Source organism: Actinia tenebrosa, unplaced genomic scaffold (assembly GCF_029948245.1).
Source record: "Actinia tenebrosa isolate PJP-AT-01 unplaced genomic scaffold, QUT_ActTen_1.0 PGA_scaffold6__47_contigs__length_16458017, whole genome shotgun sequence".
NCBI classification, from domain to species: domain Eukaryota; kingdom Metazoa; phylum Cnidaria; class Anthozoa; order Actiniaria; family Actiniidae; genus Actinia; species Actinia tenebrosa.
The window spans coordinates 15736541-15757506 of NW_028292583.1; the positions used below are offsets into that span (position 1 = coordinate 15736541).

The following is a 20966-nucleotide window of genomic DNA, read 5'->3' on the forward strand; positions in this document are numbered from 1 at the left end:
AATGGACCAAAATTGGTCAAAACCATGGGCTATAGTCCATGCTTTTTGGCCAAAAATGGCTCAAAATGACCTATTTGGCATCGTTCATAAATAATGCATAATTTTTCAAAAGGTGTGAAAATGGACCAAGATTGGTCAAAACCATGGGCTATAGTCCATGCATTTTGGCCAAAAATGGCTCAAAATGACCTATTTTGAATCGTTCATAAATAATGCATAATTTTTCAAAAGGTGTGAAAATGGACCAAAATTGGTCAAAACCATGGGCTATAGTCCATGCTTTTTGGCCAAATATGGCTCAAAATGACCTATTTGGCATTGTTCATAAATAATGCATAATTTTTCAAAAGGTGTGAAAATAGTCCAAAATTCATTAAAACCATGGGCTATAGTCCATGCTTTTCGGCCAAATATGGCTCAAAATGACCTAATTGGCATCGTTCATAAATAATACATAATTTTTCAAAAGGTGTAAAAATGGTCCAAAATTCATTAAAACCATGGGCTATAGTCCATGCTTTTTGGCCAAATATGGCTCAAAATGACCTATTTGGCATCGTTCATAAATAATGCATAATTTTTCAAAAGGTGTGAAAATAGTCCAAAATTGGTCAAAACCATGGGCTATAGTCCATGCTTTTTGGCCAAATATGGCTCAAAATGACCTATTTTGCATCCTTCATAAATAATGCATATTTTTTCAAAAGGTGTGAAAATGGACCAAAATTGGTCAAAACCATGGGCTATAGTCCATGCTTTTTGGCCAAATATGGCTCAAAATGACCTATTTGGCATCGTTCATAAATAATGCATAATTTTTCAAAAGGTGTGAAAATGGACCAATATTGGTCAAAACCATGGGCTATAGAGTCCATGCTTTTTGGCCAAATATGGCTCAAAATGACCTATTTGGCATCGTTCATAAATAATGCATATTTTTTCAAAAGGTGTGAAAATGGACCAAAATTGGTCAAAACCATGGGCTATAGTCCATGCTTTTTGGCCAATAATGGCTCAAAATGACCTATTTTGCATCCTTCATAAATAATGCATAACTTTTCAAATGGTATGAAAATGGACCAAAATTGGTTAAAAGCATGGGTTATAGTCCTAACATTTGGGATGAAAATGAGAAGGGATTAGTAAAAAGGAAAACATGAGAAAATAAAGATCGTGAGTAACTTTATTTTATCAGTGATCTTAGGGTACATTATTATTGTGATACAACTCTAGACTTAAAACTAAATTTCAAAATATAGACCTATGGAACATCTATGGAACATGTGTTGTTATAATACTTAGTCTTAAAAATTTAAGCCTTGAATACTTTTTCTTTTATAGCTATATTATCTCTATTGCTATCTTAGCATAAACACACAGCTTATTTCTAGTTTAAAATTAATTTTAAAGTGCATTGAACCCATGAAAAAGTATCAAACAAAACAAGATACCTTGTTTTCTTTTGTTTAATTTTGTACTAGTTACTACTTTTTCACTAGTTGCACTATTTGAACATCTCGAGCATACTCTACTAGATTATCTACTCTATGATAGATATGCATGGTGTACTTTTTACTTAATTTATCAACATAAACAGGTTATTTTTTTGTGGTCTATCATGTTTAGTTTCTGGGTTAAATATGTTCTTTATACAGAACACTACGGCACTAATCGACAGTCCTATCACCTGTAAATTTATTAAAATCCTTACAAGCTGAAATGTCACAAAGGTTTTTAGTACGCAGGACTTCTTAGTTGTGATATTTTCCTGTTCAGAGTAGCCACCTCTCTCTAGATATTAATGAATGATGAATCTATGACATTCTCATTCAAAGAATACACTTCACACAGTACAATCTATTTCTTGGTTACTTTTTTTTAAACTCCAAAGTTTTTGATAATCATTTTTATTAAAAAGTATACTGTTCTTCGACCTTTTTGATAAAAATTATCATCAGAAAAATCAACTCACGCTTCTCTCTTATATGAATTTTTTTAAAGTAAGATCTAAAAACCAATCTTTACAGTTCTAGATGACTCTTTTCCAAACTTTAACTTACAAGTCATAGTTGATATCTATCTTAGACGTGAGTATCCAGTTTTTCTTCCTTTGAGGAGTGTGATGGCTTGGAGATCAACTTGGTGCCTTCGTTTCCATGGTCTTCTGACTCCAATGCCTCGTTGGTTGGTGCCTGCTCTGGAGGCATCTCGTAGTTTCGAATGTAGCTTTGGGCAATCTCCTGTTTAGGAAGAGAAAAACAGCCTCTTTAAAATCCAGTGTACAATGGTTGGTACATGTTAATTGCTTGATTAGCTGATTAAAATTAGTGATTTTTTTGTTTAGTTGGCTAAGGTGTGTTGGTATGTTGGTTGGTGGGTTGGTATGATGGTTGGTGGGTTGGTATGATGGTTGGGGGGTTGGTATGATGGTTGGTGGGTTGGTATGATGGTTGGTGGGTTGGTATGATGGTTGGTGAGTTGGTATGATGGTTGGTGAGTTGGTATGATGGTTGGTGGGTTGGTATGATGGTTGGTGGGTTGGTATGATGGTTGGTGGGTTGGTATGATGGTTGGTGGGTTGGTATGATGGTTGGTGGGTTGGTATGATAGTTTGTGGGTTGGTATGATGGTTGGTGGGTTGGTATGATGGTTGGTGGGTTGGTATGATGGTTTACACAAGCCTTACCGCTGGGACCTGCGGCTCCTCTTCAGAAGTGACCTTCTCCTGTGTCAGGTTGGCAGAGGCAGGGAGAAGATAAAACTGCACGAAGGTGAAGAACAAAAGGGAGACGGCAGGCAGTGGGAGAACCAGTACAGAAACAGCAGCATTCATTTTGAGACCAAAGATGCCGATCATGAGCAACTGGAAAACTAGGAGACCAGCAATCATTCTGGAAAAAAATATTAATTTTTGTATTACAATATAATAAAAAATATGAAAAATGGATGAAAGATAAAGAGAACGAAATGCATTTCCAAGCAATGAAAATAGTTACAGTTTGGAAGACTAGAAGAGGTATGGTGTAGTTCCAAAAAATATCCATACCCCCACAACAGAGGTAATTTGTAAAATAGACCCCCCTTACCCCCAGGAACTTCCAATTTTCTTCCATACAAACTCTGTAATTTGGTTCTTTTTCTGACCCCTCTCCCCAACAGAATTTCCAAATTCCTCTGTGGGTGGGGTATGGATATTTTCTGAAACTTAACATTATTATATTGCGATGGCAAGCACTTTATCTACCTGTTGAAAACCTTAGGCCACAGTAGTCCACCAGAATCAAAGGTTGGAATGTAGACACACATGACTTGGTTAGACCAGGCAATAAAAGCAAGGATGAAGTAGAGGAAGACAAATGGAGTCATGAGAGGAGCCATGATGGAATAGCACAATCCAACAATCAGTACGTACAGATGATTAGCATACTGCAACAAACAGATACAAAACACATCAGGGTGGGGTAGTGGTATAATGTGCGCCCTATGGAGGCTAGAGTCTACCTGACACCACATGTGAATCAAGATTTTTTAACGTTTGTTCTATCCCTTGTCACGAGGGGTTTTCTCTGAGTTTCTCGAGAAAATTTTTTCCCTTTGGCTTACCCACAATAAAGTAGTTATGGAAGGTGTTGTTTTATTCCTTGCCATAAGGGTTTTTTTCCTGAGTTTGAGAACATTTATTTTCTCTCTGGCCTACCCATTATAAAGTAGCTAAAAAGGTGTTATTCTATCTGTTGTGATGTTGTAATGAGTGTTTTTCTCCAAGTTTCTTGAAACCCTTTCTTTTCTCTAAAGCCTACCAACGATTAATTAGTTAAGGAAGAGAACAGGGAGATAACATATTCTACCTGCACATCGTAAGCAATAGGAGGTGGTCTCCAGGCAGCCTTGTCTTCTCTGGGAGTCAGATTAAGGAACTTTCTTTTCAGTGCGACGACAATCAGTGGGCCAATTCTCAACAGCTCTAAGGGAAATCCACCTAAACCCATCAACAAGATAAGTGTGATGAAGAAGGTTGACTGGCCAGGAAGGGTTTTGGCAAGAAAGCTGACAATGCTAGTAGGCTCCTCCATGATGTTGGTAAGTTTGTTAAGAACTGAGCCAGCAATGGCGAGTAACAAGAACATGTTGAGGATCTAATAAATGAAATCAAAATGGGAAATTAGCCAAAGAAAAAAGAGCAAATAGGAGGGATCATTTTTGGGCATTTTAAAAATCCTATTACCTTGAATATGAAGAGTTTTCCAAGTGCTGACCTTTGGACCTCACTCCAGGAAGAGAGACCTTGAAGCCTTGACACCAAACGCAAGATCTAAAAGAGAATCAGAAAGGAGATTTATATTGACAGAGTTGCTGTCTAAAGGAATGGGAAAGTGTCCAGAAATGTGAAACAAAATGGATGGGATAGGAAGGATTGACAGTTAGTATGGATGGATGGATGAGACACAATTAATTTACAGATATGATGGGAAGGATAAGTGAATATTAATGGGATGTTTAGATAGGATAGAAAAGATGGATGGGATTTAAATAATATAGAATGAAACATAGTTTTTACCAGAGGTAGGATAATGAAGAAAATCAGCAGGGCCAAACCACCGAGGAAACCACCCAGAAAACCAGTTACAAATACAGGCATGTCGTTCACTGAAACAAAGAAAAAAACAATATAAATGCAATAATCATCCTACTTCTAATTTCTTATCAAGAGACAGTAATAATGAAAAGGTAAATTATCAAGAGAGTGTATCATGTGGTTAAAATATTTGCCAATTTGAGTAGCATACTTTGAGTGAATGCAATGCCAAATTAACTCAGTTTCATTCTCAGCATCGGAATGGCTAATAACTGTAATGTACATGAATTAATTACCTGCTTTGAGGAAAGGAAGTTTCTCGGTCAAGTTTTCAAGTTGGATAAGTGACGACACAAAGGCAACAGGCACCATCCAGAACACAACAAGAAAGAATGTGAACACTACCACAATGATTGACCGGATTTTTCTGAAGAAAAAATTTCAATAAGAACCAAGAAAACAGAGTCTTGATATAGAGGGATTTTTTTTTACAATTGATTCTAAACTTGTACATAAAATTCTGGCAACACAAATCCTGAAATGTAATAATGTCAGACCTTTTGATCACAGAAATAATCCCTTAATTGATCCCTGAATTCAATCATACCCTCCCAATCCCTCTTTTGTGTTCTCTTATTCCCAGTATGTGATCCCTGATTCCAAGTATAATATGATCCCTGACCCCAAATCCATCGTCATGACTCTGAAGGAAAATCCTAATGCCATGTCTTGTATCTAAAACGGTCATACCTGCTCAAAAAGGAAATAGAGAGGTTGCCCCAAATGACATTGTTGAGTTCAGGGGCTGGGCGAATGATGTTAGCAATTGGTGCGCTGTCCCAACGGCACTGCACTGCCAAGCTTGCAGCTTTTAGGGAATTGAAGATCACAAATGCAGAACATGTTGCTTTATGTTCTTTGTCTTTTTCTTCAGTGAGCTCATCACGGACTCTCTGTTTTGTGAGGTAATAAGAATATTTTGTTATGAATTTGAGGCCTTCTTATAAGAATTGAAATAAGAAGATGGATGGAGGAATGGACAGATATATGAATAATTGAAAAATGAATGAATAGAAGGGAATAGATGGATAGATGGATGGATAGGATTGTTAGATGGATAAAAAGATTGATGAGCTCGATTGAAGGATATGAGTGAAGTGAGTTGCCTGATAAATGGATAGTTGAAGAAATGGATTGATCAAAGGGTTGGATGGTTGGATGGTTGATTGATTAGATGAAAAGAAGGCTACAAAGATGAATGGATAGACATGAATGGATTAATGCATCCATTGATGCATGGGAATAAAATGGATGGGATATATGTGGACGGAATGATTAATGAGATGGAATGGATAGAAAGATTGATGTTACAGGTATTGAAGTCAAACTTCAAGTATTTTACCTTCAACTCCTCCTCATAACAGGAAATAGAGTCCACTTTTTCTTTACCACACAGTTTAGTCTTGTGCTGAGGTCGTTCACCTTTCTTTTCCAGCAGAAACTATGAAACAAAAAATTCAACAAATGAATCATAACCAGAATTCTGTATTCTAAACCACTCTTTAGATCATCCTCTACTTCGATCCAAAAATATAACCTGAGGTATGAGCTATTAAAAGTGAATAGTTTGCATCCCAGCCAACTAGCTCCTGGCGATAGCCAACTAAATATTAATATAATATTCTCTAGTTACCTTTGCTTTCTCCAATTTCCATATGAACTGGTCATGTTGGTTAACCAATTCCTGCCATTTGTCAAGATCTTCAACAACAGTAACATCAATAACCTACCATATGCAAATCATGATATTTATTATTGATATCATTTTTTGCCCAAAAATGATCAATAAAAAGCACGTAAAATTCTTAGTGAAATTATGAAAAAGTTTACCTGTCCTGGGAACAGCTGATCGACATAGGCTTTCAAGCTCTCATTGTTTTGGAGCTAAAATAAAATTATAAGGCTTATAAGATGCAAATTCGAGATCAAACAATATGGTAAAAACTAATAATGATAGTAATAATAATAATATTAATAATAATAATATTCACAAAAAGGTGAGATTCCTATATTTCTCATCCCCAGAATTTGAATGTTAAGCTACAAAGGATATTTTATCCACAACAAAATGCTTTGCAACAACAACAAAAATCTGAAATCAATTTATATTAAACATTATTTAACCAAGCTTTTATTTCTATTTTCAAATCTCCCAAATTAAGTTGTGATCAAGATATTCTAATGAGATATTAGGCTTTTTCAAAATTATGATAATGTCAAATGATTATTAACAGATTGCATTAATGATTATTATTTTTATAAATACACACGTTTAAGTATTGTGTTAGAGGATGTATTGTATTCTTGCAGTTTAGATTTCTTTGTAAACATGGGTTTTGTTTTGCTTCAAGCTCAATATTTTCTCCTCGCGTTGTTCCCAATGAATGTAAGGCCTGAAAGACCAAGAAATATCCTACGTTTCTTAAATATCTTAGTACAAAAGACGCTATTAAACAAACACCAAGGAAGCATGCTACAAAAATAGTACAAAATTTAGAAAATATTTCTAAATGATCCAGAGTTGAAAACTAGAAATGCTTACATATTTCCACACCTTTCATGGAACCAGGGATATCTCAATAAACTTTGAACAAACAACTGCAAAACAGGGGGAAAATACAAACGAGTGGAAAGATTATTCCCTTCCTTCGCGTCCGCCATTTTGTTTTTGTGTCCGAGTAAACAAGTCGGAGAATGGGAACGAGTGTTTATAACATTGGGCCTCCTGTGTTATTGAAATTCCCACCAATGGAAAAGCGACAGTCTTAGAATTCAATTAGTCGTCTAAAGGTAATTAATTTTTTTTTATCATTCAATGTTCATAATCAGACAATCAAAATATTGTTTAAGTTTTATGATTCGTTGCTATTTTCTGGAACTTTCGAGTTTTTTTCATAAAACAATAAAATAATAATTTATATTAATTATATTCCACAGGTATTCACAAGACAATGCACAGGAAAAAAAAAAACAAAACAAAAACGGGTTTGAAACTCGCTATTAAAACTTATGAACGTTTGAGTCCAATTTAATCCGATTTTCATTCTTTCAGGCCACGAGTAACTAGTTTATAACCTTAGTTTTTCCAGCCTATTAAGTGTTTTTTTTATTATCATGCATATCATTATCAACCAGTATTTATTTATCAATTATTTTATTTTTCAAGTCTGTTAATTACGCTAGACTGCTTGAAATCCCTAACTGCCGTCACGTCTAGGTGCTTCTGGGTTCAATATTGATTGATGTTTTTCAATGAACACTTAGAAAACCTTTATAGTCATGAATTCATATTTTCCAAATCAATGGTTGAAATTCTATGGCCTTTCTGAATTTAAAGTTTTGTTTCGGTACAAGTCTTTGTAGTATTTTGTGAGAAGGAGTTACGAATGGATTTTTGAATACAAATTAAAACATCAATGCTACGATTCTCAACACAAATATATATCAACAACAAAAAATATTCCAAAGTTGTTGGCTCTGATTCAGAATTTCACGAGGGAGATTTCGCTTGAACCAACCCACAGGTTTTGCATGCCCAACGATATAAAAGGATTCAAATAACACGTGTAAATACAATATAAAAACAGGTACGTATAGTAGACATGTGGTCACACCCTCGTACCACACCTTTCCTTCGGCTTCAAAAGATAAACACTGCGTAGAAGGTACACATGACACGGTTTATTTACGTTACCTTAGTAGGAAGATCTCGAATAAGCACGGCATAGTGGTGTCTTAACCCCTTGGCTAAGTATTTCTGCCTGTAGACAATAAAGATTTTCCATTCTCTGTGGAGCAAGTAACAGATGACTATCGTGTATGCCCAGACCGCAATCAAGTGCGCCCAGATCATATGCGACTCGGCTTTCACGTTGGAAAGGGTGAGCTGGTCCAGTTCCCCCAGATCCAATCCTCCATGCACATGAATGGGTAAGAGAACGATGATCCCATAGGGGAGGATGATGAGGGAAACAACTAAGCAGAACTTCAGGAAGCGAATCAGAACGAGCGCATCCATCCCACAGTAGTTGAAAATATCATCGTTGCTTGCCTTGAACGCTGGTAAAATCCAACCGAAGCATTTCTCCGACAGGGTTCCAAGTGGGTACTTCTTGTCGACCAAAAGCAATCGCGGAGCGTAGATGTGCTTTAGCTTGGGCCTTAACAGCGAGTATATCAACAGCACTACTAGAGCAATGATACCGTTGATTACCAAAGCAACGACGAACGTGCTAGTGCTGTCGTTCTTCGGAGTGGCTGTTGTCGGTGCTGCTGTAGTCGAATTCCCCGACATGGCCTACTACTAGAGTGAGTGAATCGAGCAAACACTCTCAAAAAATCGAAGCGCAGAATATAGTTCACGGACCAAAAGACAAAAACAGCGTGCACTTGGAAGGGTTCGCGAATAAAGGGTGTTCCAGGTCTCTGAGTCTTTATACTCCCATCTAAAGGTCAATTTGCATAACGTATTGTTGTTAGCAAATAGAAAGGTCTGGAACAAGAGACGCGAGAGGGGTCCGCGGTGCTTCCAGACCAAGCTCACTGGAGTTATTTTCTCACACTTATTTTTCTCTTCCCACGCTTGAGCCACTTTCTAGTAATCCTACAAATAACAAAGCGAAGGGAGAGCAGTTTGTACTAGAAAAAACATATGCGTGACGCCCGGGGAGAAAAGTCAATAAATTCGGTCAAAAAAGTAATTCAATACGATTGCTTGTCTAACCCTAAATGCAAATCCAATAGCTAAGGATCAGTGAAATTCTAAAGTAACGACATTTAAATGCAATCTCTTTGAAATCTCTCGATGTCCTTGAAGATGCTATCCAGCCGCCATGAATTATTGATGCTGGGAAATATAATTTTAGTAATGCTGATCCAGAAAAACTTACGGAACTGTCTTTTATATGATTTAAGCACCTTTTTTTCCAAAAAACAAGGACTAAGACCAGACGCTTAAAAGAAAAACTAATGCCATTCCTCTTTAAAACAACTATATAGTTCAGAGTTTACAATTTTTTCCTAACTTAATCTGTCAATAAATCTTGACAGAATGACGTTACACCAAACAATGAACGTGACTCATTCATTTGTGAAACATATTCTAGAATAAACGAACACGGTTTTGAATAAGCTACTTGTAATTGCAAAGCGTATGCTTAAATTTAAAAACAACTCCATTTTAGGCAGTTTTGGTTAGTCTTTGCTTTTCTTGTTACTAAGGAATTATGGATCAGGTCCAAGGCCTGAAAATAACATGAAAATTGTGGGATAATTTGAATTATTTTCATTCATGGTTTTTGGAGGCTTGGATTGAAGTCACATAAATGATAAGATAGATTGTTCTTGAAGCATCCGTGCTTCATATTTTAACTAGAATCGTTAAGATTTACTCGTAGAAGCGTGAAATTGCTCATAAATTAGCTTAAATCCTTTTTCGAGAGTTTTTTTTACTACTGAATATGTCTGTAATTTCAAAAAAGAGCGAAATTCATTAAATAAAGCTTGTAATTCAAAATGACTATATGCTAATCTGGCGATGATTTTTCACTTAAAACTCAATGGATTGTCTAATCTTCAAAGTTTGACGTTAAAACGACATGAGCAAATCTTTGGCCGGTTGTTTGATTACACGCGTTTCTCGTGTGTTTATTCTGGTTTACTGAACGGCCGTTTAATAGTTTGCTATAAGACGGAGCCGAGCAAGTAACGCATATGCAAGCTATTTGAGGCTCAGAGCCTTTGCTTTGCTTCGCTTTGTCCAAATATGAATACTTTACCCGCTAGTGTCTAGTCGGTAGTACCTCAGGGCAAACTATGATGAATACTGGTCAATGAGACAGACATAGCGTGGTAGTATTCATTTAGATGAAATAGAGTGTTTTAAAAGAACCTGCCAGTTTGTCTTTCAGTAGAAACCGTGCACGTTTTTACCATTTGCTACTGGATCTTCAGTTTTGCAGCTGCAGCTACTTTCTGGCCATCTAAGTTCTACTAGTGACAAACATCTTGCATTCTGCCATGCGTGCATGATATATCCAGCTACTCATAGATCGGACATGCAATCAATCTGAACAATCGTGAAACTTCCTTCAAAAACTGACAATTTTGACTCCACTACGCTAGAAATACAACACACACACTTTTGTTATACATGGGCAGGTGGGTCAGCTGGGCCCACGCCGGTAGAGTTTTATTGCAATAAGACCAGTATACAATGTATAAACTAAACTAAACAAATTGTGCATATCCGGGCCCTCGATGCACTATAATCGTGGCAAGGTAAATTGCAACCGCACAGTAAGTATGAATGTATTAATCAAGTCCACAATGCACTAAAGGTAACAGCAGAAATAATTACAATTAATAGTATAGAAAATAAACTTAAGCATCAAAGCCGGTCACGAAAACCCCAAAAACCACAGTGTGGAAAAAAGGGGAACGTGAACCCCCAACCATGCTAAGATGCAACCTTTGGGGTTTTAAGGCAAACTGTACGAATAAATGTAACATGCAGGCTAATACAGTCGATCCCAAAAACGTTGTCCAAGTGAAAAGAGGTTTATAGGACAATAAATGTCACGTGTCTCATTAAATATTCAGTTTTACGCGCGTGTGGAAATAGGAATCTGAACGTGCTGCATCACATGCGTGGCAGAAAATGTCGACGGCGGGTAATTCAAAACAAGTTCTTTCGACTTTAGAAGTTCGGGTTTTGGACTCCAAGAAGAAGTCTAGCTACGTTGTAAGAAGTTTACCCAATTTTCCAGTGTTAGAGACCGTTTCAGAGCTACGTTCTGAGCTAGTGAAAGCCTTACCAGACTTAGAGGACGTTCTGCAAGACTGAGTAATGAGTAATGAGCAAACCAATCTCACGGCTGTTTCCACTCAATAAAAAATGGACATTGGGTTTCAGTCTTCGGAATGTGCAGAAAAACGCGGCCAAACTGTTTTGAATCGAGGCTGTAGTTTCTGTCATCGAGGGTTTGAGAGTCGGAAGTTCGTAGATCCTTAAAAAAAATGATTTTTCCCCTCAAGATCTTTAAATACAACAAAGTCATTTAGCAGGATTGGTAGGATGCTTGTAAAATTGAGTGCTCCCAAGTTTGGAAGTAGATTTTTCCCTAAATAAAACTTGACTTCGTTGAGTTCTTAATCTGGACAACGTACGAGCAAAATGGCGGTTATGGTCCACATGGTTCAGAAGGTTGAGATGTTCAGCGTAATTGCTTCAGGAATGGAAGTTTTCCAAGTCTCAGGTAAGTCCAAAACGCAAAGATATGCTGTCAATGTAATTAAATATGAGAAATATTATTTATGTCCATTTTTTTATCGAGACATTTTCGATTTTTTTAAATAAGCGTATTGAATTCGAAGCTAATAATAAGCTTAAAGTGCACCTACACCCTATTTTTTTAATATTCTTAACTGTTTGTACGGAACTTTTTAAAATGTTTTGTGGTATTTCGGTCACATTTGAAAAAAAAATTGAATGCGAAAAATTGTTTTAAAAATACGAAATGCGTGGTCCATTACCGCAGAATCAAAGCGGGAGTCTGGGTCCGAGTGTGACGTCACCCCAGGCCATGACTTGTTGCTTGGTGCACGAAAGTTAGTAAACAGATCGAGTACTTTTGAAACACAAGAGATTTTTGAAGACAAATTCGTGAAGATGGACTCTGATAACTCTGATCTAGAGACATCTTTTGACTTACAAGATGAATACGATGTTGAGGACGAATGTTTTGACTGTTCTGAGCAGTCCGATTCAGGAGAATATTTGTCAGTCGAAGGAAATGATGATACCTCTGAGTGGTACGAAGGGCATCATTCAGGAGAACCTCTGGCAGACGAAGAATGGACGAGACAGTATGAAAATACTGAACGAGAAAATGCCAAGATTGAGGAAATGCTTCACAAACGATTGACTGCCGTTAGCGTAGTAAGCGAATGGTGAGTTTTCTGTGCTATTGAAACATAAAAGCGCCCCGTGAATTTATAATGCGAGAGCGGTTTCGCCAAACCGTAAACAATGTTTTTGAATGAGCTCGAGGATGACACTAACCAAGATTGCGACTTTTGTAAGCTTTACAGTTTCTTGTTACGTGTACATTGAACATTCGTGTTTTTACTGTTTGTTTTGAAGGTGCAAGTGTGGCAATTGCTCTACTGAGATGCTAGTAAATATAAGCGAATGCTATTGCTGCAAAGAACTCGACGGATGCGACGAAGCTCTCCATTCTCAAGAAGTCCTTCAAGACCTTGATGAAAATGCCGAGCTGAACTGCATAACCGAACATCCTGGCTTCTCAGCAGTATGTCTCCAAAAATGGAGTCTTAAGCTAGCAGCTGATAAGTACAAAACCAGAGATCGGAAAAGATATCAACAATCAGGATCAGAGGAAAGGTAAGCTGAATTTGTGGCTTCTTTATGTACACATTATACTTTAACCAAAGAAATTATGAAAAAACCTTATCAATAAAAAGTTAAATATGCCAAAAATATTTTTATAAAGCAGTTTGTCCTTCTCAACATTAATTCCAAGGATTGCATGGGATATGATAATTTTTGCAGTGAACCAACCCCCAAACTCATGAAATTACCTTAATAAATCAAACTATTTTATATTCATTAGTTATTGATCATAATTTTGTTGTAATCACACACTAAACTGATTCATTATTGACATTCCAGCTTCCTTCGTAGCATTGCATATAGGGAGTTCACAAGACTAGTGCATGGGTATTTGGGATACAAGAGACGAATTCCACTACCAGCCTGTGCTTACACACGCATCAGAGAATGTTTCAGAATTTCTGAAGATGAACTACACAGTGGGTTTGAAATGGATCTTGAGCCTTTAGTTTGACTGCACAATGACAAGATATAAAAATAAAAAGTATTTAATACAAATTTTGTAGATGAAACAATTTAGTGTTTTAATAGTCGATGTTTTTTTTAATTTCTTTGGTTTTTTGGACAGTCAATGACATTCTTGTGTCCTTTCATAGGATTTTTGCATAGGCTGCAATGTGGGGCTCTCTTGGCATGTTCTCTACTTGTTAGTTGGTTTTGTTCAGGGACATCTAAAGAAAAAATATTAAAAATGTATAAGTAATATAAAATTTATAAATTTAGCTAAGATGTAAAAAGTACCTGCACAAGTAGGAGGAACATCCTCAACCACAATGCTTTTCCTGTGCAAGTGCTTTTGAAGAGCCTCCTCTCTTGGCTGCTTCTCCAGCATTGAATTCATTGGTGCTGGGGTCATCTGTCTTAATTCATCTTGTGCAGCAGTCAAGTCTTCTTTTGATGAATTCATGAACGTCTGGAAAATTTCTTCCACGTAACCTATAATAAAAATTGAGTTTAAAATTATGAGTGACAAAAATGTAACCCTTGAAGCACAACACATAGCCTACCATAGTCTGGTTTTACTCTGACATCCCTTATCGTGGCTTCTCCATTTTTGAACTTGGGATAAACCACCTTTTGTCTGTTGTTGCCTCCCGTTGTTTCTACCTCTCTCCGAAGACACTTTGGGTTGCTGCAGGCAGTTTTTATTACAACTTCTGTCCCAACTTGGCTCACTTCTACCAGGGGGTTATCACTTTTGCAACAGTGACAAAACTTGAACAGCAATAACAGCTGGGACAGAAAAACAATGAACTTTGGCTCTGATCGCAGATTGGTGTCATTCAATTGAACCCTGAAATAAGTATATGTGATATGTGTTAAAAATATTAAATGGGTATATTAGCAGTATCATGAAGTGCAGCTACATTATGTTGTACATGGCATTAGTAAACATGAACATTATAAAGTAGAGAGGGGAAAAACACACCTGTGAGCTGAATTTTCTATATCATCCTCAGATTCATTTGCTGACTCCTCTGACTGTGTTTCATAGCTGTCATCTGGTTCTTCTTCTGTTACTTCCTCCTTGCTTTGGTCATCACTGTCGTAATCCCACTCTGAATCAGTTACACTTTCTTCTTGAGGAACTGAGTCACCCACTGTCTGAGTTGCCTTGTTTTTCGTTTTGTTATTCTTAAGGCCTGATAATAATAATATTTATAAAGATTTCAAGTATTAGGTTCACAAATACATATTAGTATAATATATCCTTCTAGGAACCCTAAGAATGTTTGTCACTTATAAAATCACACATACTTATAAGGACTAGCTACATTACTTACGTCTTGTAAGCCTTCTGCATTCAAGCTTCCTTTTCCTCAGGTGTGATCTCAGGGATATTACTTGGTTTCTCAGCAGTCTCCTTTCTTTTTGCCATTTGGCTTCACCAGTCGTAGGGTCTCTAGTACTCGATGTCTCCTCCGTTTCCATGAAATCGACATTTTCGTCCTCCCTGTTCTCGGCACTCTGGTGAAAGAAAATCGATAGTCGATTGAGCTACACTGTATTATGTAAACAATCATCCTTACTCTACCATAAACAATGACTCGTGTTCAAAACATATGAGTAATAAAGCCCATAAGACTAAGTTGTAATAATAATCACCGTAATATCTTCAGTATTAGAGACAGGAGCAACTTCTAAAACCTCTTCTCTTTGTGCCACAGGCAAGAGCATAGGCTCAGGCTCGCTGACTGGTTCAGTTGTACCAGGGTCTTCGACAGTGGCGTCATCATGATGATCTTGATGTGCAGTACTACTGGGGACGCTTTTAGAAGCAGCAGTCGACACGGTGGCATTTTTTAATGATTCTCTTAAAGTCTATCACGAAAAATACACTTTATTAGTTTCATAAGAAGGTTGCAGTAAATGTTTTAGCTGAGTTTTTTACCTTTCTTCGATTGCGATATGTTTGCTGTTTCTTTGGCGAGTCTAGTTGACCAGCATGTAGCGTGGGGTAAACATTCACTCCAAAACTGTCTCGTTTCAGTCGAGGGATGGCCGGTTTTCCCAAGGTAGCAAGAGTTGTAAATCTTCGCTCAAATGATTCTACTCTAAAATGCACAGAACATATGCACGAGTTCCTTGTAGGCTCCCACTTTGCACGCTTCACCTTTACAAACTTTATCCATCTAGTCCTTCGCTTCTTGGCCTCGGGTCTTTCATCATTAAAATACGGAATACTATGAAGGGCAATCCCTTCAGGAATATTTGGAACGTTGCTACATCCCCAAACTACACATTTGTTGGGCATTTTAGCGTTTGGAAATAAAACGTATTTAAGAAATTTGATAAAAGCAAGCGAATAGTCTAGAAAAATCTGTATAGAATCTGTGGTAATCTTTGGTTGTGTTGGCCTGTGGTGACGTCACACACTGCTCGCCCCAATCTCCTCTGTAATTACGGCCATGGTTCACTTACTTCGGCTAAAATGGTCAATTTTTCAATCTTTGACAGAGCACCAAAAATTCCCGTTTTGATGGATCTAAAAAATTTTTCCACAAATCTGCTTTTTGTGCCTTAAAGTTTTACTCCAGATCAGAAAAAAATAGGGTGTAGGTGCACTTTAAGCTTAATTTTAATATGGTCAGTGAAACTGAACTTATTTAGCTTACGATCAATTCTGAATCACCTTTTAATTCTTTCCTCTCTCATCAAGTGACTCTTGCATTTCAGTTTGAGTTATCAAACACCACAAACAACAGTATTTGCCTACAATATTATAATGCATGTGTTTTACATTGTTAACAATAATCAAATGCTAATTTATACTTTTATATATAGATTGCCTATTCATGTAACTACTGGAAATTCTTCATTGGTTTCCTTTTTTGGCACTTGCATTATGGTAAGTAATGTACAACTGGTAATAATTGATTTTCCCTAATTTTATACTCACCACTGGCACCAGATATTCCAAAGACTGTGCATAGGAAAGCGTAATCTCCATAAAAAAACAATTTAAAGGACAAGTCTCTGTAAAGCCAAAAAATTGATTTTCATTGTAAAATTATAAATTGGTCAAAGATACGCACAACATTTTCTTAATTTATTTACTAGCAGAAAAGAGAACTTATTAACGGGGGAGGAGGGGGGGGTTGGTACATGGACTGGGTCATGATAGGGGATCAGAGCCCCAATAACCCTCACCCTATCTAAGACGCAGTGATATCTTAGAACTCCATGCCCTATTCAAGACAGATTGAGACTCAAGCAGAAATTCTATACCTTTAGGTCAAAATTTATTACCCTATCTAAGACACACTAAAGTGAAAAATTATGATCCTTGCCAGGACAATAGTCCCTATTCAAGACAATTTAAAATTAAACATATAAATGTATATATAAAGTTAAATGTGTATCAAAGACAAGAAGCTCAATTACCATACCCATATAGCAAATACATAGGGCTTATTTACCTCCATGTCTCTTGCTGTAAACTGGTCACATCATCCTGGTACTGTTTCAAAGCAATTTCAAGATTGTGAATAGAGTCTGGAGCTTCAAACATTGAAAAAACCACTGTATTTTTGATGGAATTTGGGCTAGCAACATTAGCCAGTTCAAAGCCCATCTTAACACTTCCTCCTCCTTTGTCACCTCCTACTTTTACCCGGATTTCATCACTTGGCACTAGCCCATCATGCCAGGTCAGGCTGTTGTGTCTAGGTTGCAAAAAATGTTTTGAAGAGGTACATTAACTATATTTACAAAATGTGTTTTAACTTGTGGCTAGTACATTGACTTTTTGGTGTTAAAATTAGTTGCCATAGTCAATGTGTTTATTTTCCTTTTGACTACCTATCAATAATATTATAGTACAACAACTTACTTGCTGTGCTCTTCAAGATAACCAAGAACAAGGCCATGTAAATTTTGAATCATAGCACACTCAGTCATCCGTATCTCCGTCCCCCCACCTGATTTGGTAAAAAGAAATGGCATTCCCTCACAGTAAACATCCTTAATTTTTTGTTTTTTCGATAACACTCTTTGCTCCTTCTCACTAGCCATTTGGACACCCCAGCTGTCTAACCACCTAAAAGAGTTTCAAGAATAGTCAGGATTAATTGAAAAGTTTTAGCCAACATGTTATACCTAAGAAAAATTAGTTTCATACATGTAGGATATTCAAACCTTCTAATGTGCCGCATTTTATTCCAGGGAATCCCAAGCTCAGTTTTAATGGCCAACCCCTGTCCTGGTGGCACTGACAGCTTCACTCCAGACAACTTGATTAACTCTTCTCTATGAGATCTTTTCATTATTTGAATATCACGGATATGTTGAGCCTTCATGTCCTCGTCAGACCCACCACTGATGTTTTTTCGAACATTGTAAAGCACCAGTGCTCTCCGTTGTAAAGTTTTTTTGCTAGCAGTAGAACTGCCAACACGGGCTTGCTTGGCAACTGAGAGTTGAAGGGGCTGTTAACAGGATTGAGTTATATATTATTTGTGGTATGTTGATGGTGGATATATTTTCATATGAGCATTAATTTGGATTTTGTCATCCAAGTTAGACATCATTGCACAATATTGAACATGTAAATAGGATAGTTATTTTTCTAGGGTGTGAGATTAGTGAAACAAAACCAAAGGCGTATTGTCTAATTGCTAGTGGATATTACTGGAGTAGAACATTGAGAACTGAAGCAAATACCTCTTAAGTGCCTTTCTTTGGTTCATGCATGAGTGAATCCTTAGTTATTAAGTAGCAGATAACTGATATTTTTAAGCACTACGTAGCTAGTTATTCTTTTACGCATATATGACCTGCCCTCTATTGAACTGGGCTTTCTAATTTGGCCTCGATTATTTTTAAAATCATATTCTGATGCCATATTTTTTCAGTCATTATTAATAAAATAAGTAGCAAAGAACTTTGTAATGGGAACAACATTATGCCCAAATGAGGAAGATGTAAGCTGGGGGTACTCCCATGTAAAAAGGGCAGGATGATCATTAAAAAAATAAATTTAAACCCTAAAAGATACTTTACAGTTAGGGCGTGGTCCTGGTTTAATTTTAGCCCTAAAAATACCACTTTGAAACAGGAGATAAATCATATACAACAAAAATCATGAGAAAACCCACAGGTTTTCCTTTTTGAGCCCTAAAATAGGGAATGACTTATGATCTCAATCCTCTCAGCCCTTTGTTATGTGGGAGTAATTACCCCCGGAGGTTTAAGGTACTTACAGTGCCCCCTGTTTTTAAAATTATCTGTGATGAAGTAGAGTTGTTCATTTTTCTTTTCATCAAGTGAGTTGCCAGAATTTCCTCGGAAGATGATAGAGGAGCACTACAAGGGGTTTTCAATACTTCTGATACCGTGGTACTACATGGTTGAGCCAGGTACTTTGTACAGCTTTCCTCGTGTTTTTCAAGACAGTCAAGACGTACAGGGGTTTTACAAGAAGAACAAGACACCAGAAGGGAGCACAAAAGGTTTAAAACTAAACGGGGAACTTTAGAAAGGGTCTCAACACTGACAGGGTTTTTACAAAGGGGGCAACTTGAGGAGTTTCCAGTGTTATATATCCATTCGGCTATACATTCATAGCAGAAGTGATGTTCACAAGGGCATTCTAAAGGCCTGTCAAGAACTTCTTTACAGACGGAACAGACAAGTTCTTCTGGTGGTAAGACAAATCGCTCAAGAGCTGGCATTTTACTAGTAGTGGCAACGGGAATTATTTCCTTCGGTATAGCGTTTGTTATTTCTTCTAAAGAGTCGAAAGAGGTTTTAGTAATTTGTTTTTTCTTGGCCGGGCGTCCCCTTGATTTCATATTTTTTCTTTTTCTTCCTCCATTCTGAAATGTCTTAAATACTTTGCAGATATCACATGAGTTATCTTGATGAGGAAACCACTTAAATATAAATACATCTTTGGAGACTTTCAAGTTGTGATGTACTTCCCGTTTGAAACACTTAATGTAACATTTATTGCACATTTTAGTCGGATAAATGTCTGAAATATCATTTTCGACGTCCACACCGAACGTAACTAAAATTTTCTCTGCGAACTTATGGCATTCTCTGAAATATTGTTTTACTTTGCTTCCGCTATACTCCCCACAAATACGACAACAACGCTGCAGGTTTTCGTGATGGTACTTCTGCGAACCTGTGAATCCACATATTTACGATACCAAATATAAGATGGAAAAAAATGGACATTAAATAATTTGAAAAGAAACACAAAGTAAAAGAAGTATAGGTAAGAATTGTTGCTTACCTGGTCCTGTAAAAACTTCCATTAAGCTCCCATTAGACTTCAAAAATCACTTAATTTATTGTCTTTAAAAGGACGACTACGATCGTACTTAGTAGTATAGGGAATGGGGGTTCCAGCGCAATCTCAACACGGGCAAGACCCGTGTCAAAAATCCACCTACGGAAACAACCCACTCCAAGTGTGGTTGGGGGCAACAGCGCAAATATGTTAGTCTATATATGGAGTGCGAAGATTGTAAAGAGTTTGTTTATGATTTCTGTGTAAAGTGCTTGAAACCCAAGTTTGTACCTACTAAACCAAATAAGTATATTTGTTGTGGTAAGAAAATGCAAATAGAAGACGACACATCAGCACAGTGTTACGAGTGCGGTAAAAATATTCGTAATGCCGTGCCTTGTGCTACCAGGGAACAATATTATTCCAACGGAGGTCGTAAGAAGACGCCATACAAAAGAATAAAATACTTTAGGGACTGGATGAGTCATATCCAAGGTTATCGACCGGTATATTTAGACAACGAAGTAAAGAAGAAAATCATAGACCATTTAGAAGAGCCAACCCCACAAAGTCTACGGAAGACATTGAAAAAATTAAAACTAGGGAAATATTACAAAGCTATTCCCTATCTTTTGTCTGAAATTACCGGTAAGTCTATTCCCGAGGTTTCTGATATGACAAAAGCCGAGTGGATGTTTTGTCGGCTGGATAAGGATATTCCTTATTACCCTGACGTAATTTACGAAATATTTTACAAGATAGACCCCAACCACCCCCTGTTAGGATGGATTCCAAGGCGACTGACGTAATAATATGACAGCTGCGAGGCGGGGTTTTACTTTCACGTGGCGGAAGTGGCGTGCCTAGGAAGAACAATGAGTTGTTCACGTGTAAAACAATAGACAACATTCCGATCATGCCCCTTCGCCTTAACAACCAGCAAGTTTGAAAGTAGACTCGATATTCACTTTTAAAATCGCTGGTTGTTAAGGCGCTCAGGAATGTGCCGACGTCAATGATAGCTTCAGACATTTGATTACGTATATGACCCAGACAGCCGGCGTTCAATATGTAAATAGAATCCTGTCTTGCTTTTTTCAAAGCAGATGTTTACTGAGCAAGCTTTCTTTGAAGCTCTTCTTTCGCTTCTTGATAGATCTTTTTGCGAGATTCCTCGG

At 37.1% G+C, this 20966-nt stretch overlaps 5 protein-coding genes and 1 long non-coding RNA gene across 6 annotated transcripts; 2 read left to right on the plus strand and 4 right to left on the minus strand.

Annotated features, from left to right (window-relative positions):
* Positions 1-1165: 1165 nt before the first annotated feature.
* Positions 1166-9210, minus strand: LOC116293718 (uncharacterized). Its single transcript, XM_031701187.2, has 12 exons — positions 8331-9210; positions 6467-6520; positions 6270-6362; positions 5979-6077; positions 5327-5529; positions 4873-5003; positions 4559-4647; positions 4226-4312; positions 3849-4136; positions 3245-3426; positions 2687-2891; positions 1166-2240 (listed from the first exon to the last, which is right to left on the minus strand). The coding sequence occupies exons 1-12, from the start codon at positions 8928-8930 to the stop codon at positions 2082-2084; spliced, it is 2190 nt and encodes a 729-aa protein (XP_031557047.2). The 5' UTR covers positions 8931-9210; the 3' UTR covers positions 1166-2081.
* Positions 9211-10776: 1566 nt separating this feature from the next.
* On the minus strand, positions 10777-17848 carry LOC148906196 (uncharacterized). Its single transcript, XM_089038788.1, has 6 exons — positions 17688-17848; positions 17383-17589; positions 16970-17215; positions 16450-16526; positions 16183-16262; positions 10777-11916 (listed from the first exon to the last, which is right to left on the minus strand). The coding sequence occupies exons 1-5, from the start codon at positions 17846-17848 to the stop codon at positions 16186-16188; spliced, it is 768 nt and encodes a 255-aa protein (XP_088894914.1). The 3' UTR covers positions 10777-11916; positions 16183-16185.
* LOC148906197 (uncharacterized) lies at positions 11817-20266 on the plus strand. Its single transcript, XR_016121518.1, has 4 exons — positions 11817-11892; positions 16335-16398; positions 17715-19194; positions 19655-20266. It is a non-coding gene; the product is annotated as an uncharacterized LOC148906197 (long non-coding RNA).
* On the plus strand, positions 12038-14012 carry LOC148906198 (uncharacterized). Its single transcript, XM_089038787.1, has 3 exons — positions 12038-12586; positions 12780-13040; positions 13329-14012. Exons 1-3 carry the CDS (start codon positions 12126-12128, stop codon positions 13501-13503), a joined length of 897 nt encoding a protein of 298 aa, XP_088894913.1. The 5' UTR covers positions 12038-12125; the 3' UTR covers positions 13504-14012.
* On the minus strand, positions 13522-15916 carry LOC148906199 (uncharacterized). Its single transcript, XM_089038785.1, has 7 exons — positions 15442-15916; positions 15156-15371; positions 14834-15017; positions 14479-14692; positions 14057-14343; positions 13791-13985; positions 13522-13720 (listed from the first exon to the last, which is right to left on the minus strand). The coding sequence occupies exons 1-7, from the start codon at positions 15802-15804 to the stop codon at positions 13593-13595; spliced, it is 1587 nt and encodes a 528-aa protein (XP_088894911.1). The 5' UTR covers positions 15805-15916; the 3' UTR covers positions 13522-13592.
* On the minus strand, positions 17979-19926 carry LOC148906200 (V(D)J recombination-activating protein 1-like). The gene is made up of 2 exons (XM_089038786.1): positions 19792-19926; positions 17979-19680 (listed from the first exon to the last, which is right to left on the minus strand). The coding sequence occupies exons 1-2, from the start codon at positions 19811-19813 to the stop codon at positions 18725-18727; spliced, it is 978 nt and encodes a 325-aa protein (XP_088894912.1). The 5' UTR covers positions 19814-19926; the 3' UTR covers positions 17979-18724.
* Positions 20267-20966: the final 700 nt, after the last annotated feature.

Bases quoted from the DNA above. Each gene is read 5' to 3' on its own strand.
- LOC116293718 (XM_031701187.2), bottom strand. From the start codon at position 8,930: ATGTCGGGGAATTCGACTACAGCAGCACCGACAACAGCCACTCCGAAG. The intron at 5,530-5,978 runs GTAAAATACTTG...CTCACAAAACAG, and splicing joins GTTATGAGGAGGAGTTGAAG to AGAGTCCGTGATGAGCTCAC. The intron at 3,427-3,848 runs GTAGAATATGTT...TGTTTGTTGCAG, and splicing joins CTATTGCTTACGATGTGCAG to TATGCTAATCATCTGTACGT.
- LOC148906198 (XM_089038787.1), top strand. From the start codon at position 12,126: ATGCGAAAAATTGTTTTAAAAATACGAAATGCGTGGTCCATTACCGCA. The intron at 12,587-12,779 runs GTGAGTTTTCTG...TTTGTTTTGAAG, and splicing joins GTTAGCGTAGTAAGCGAATG to GTGCAAGTGTGGCAATTGCT. The intron at 13,041-13,328 runs GTAAGCTGAATT...TTGACATTCCAG, and splicing joins CAATCAGGATCAGAGGAAAG to CTTCCTTCGTAGCATTGCAT.
- LOC148906199 (XM_089038785.1), bottom strand. From the start codon at position 15,804: ATGCCCAACAAATGTGTAGTTTGGGGATGTAGCAACGTTCCAAATATT. The intron at 15,372-15,441 runs GTAAAAAACTCA...TTTTCGTGATAG, and splicing joins CATATCGCAATCGAAGAAAG to ACTTTAAGAGAATCATTAAA. The intron at 14,693-14,833 runs GTAAGTAATGTA...TATTATTATCAG, and splicing joins ATGCAGAAGGCTTACAAGAC to GCCTTAAGAATAACAAAACG.
- LOC148906196 (XM_089038788.1), bottom strand. From the start codon at position 17,848: ATGAAGGCTCAACATATCCGTGATATTCAAATAATGAAAAGATCTCAT. The intron at 16,527-16,969 runs GTAAATAAGCCC...TTGGCTTTACAG, and splicing joins TTACAGCAAGAGACATGGAG to AGACTTGTCCTTTAAATTGT. The intron at 16,263-16,449 runs GTGAGTATAAAA...ATAATATTGTAG, and splicing joins TGGAATATCTGGTGCCAGTG to GCAAATACTGTTGTTTGTGG.
- LOC148906200 (XM_089038786.1), bottom strand. From the start codon at position 19,813: ATGGAAGTTTTTACAGGACCAG. The intron at 19,681-19,791 runs GTAAGCAACAAT...GTGGATTCACAG, and splicing joins GGAAGTTTTTACAGGACCAG to GTTCGCAGAAGTACCATCAC.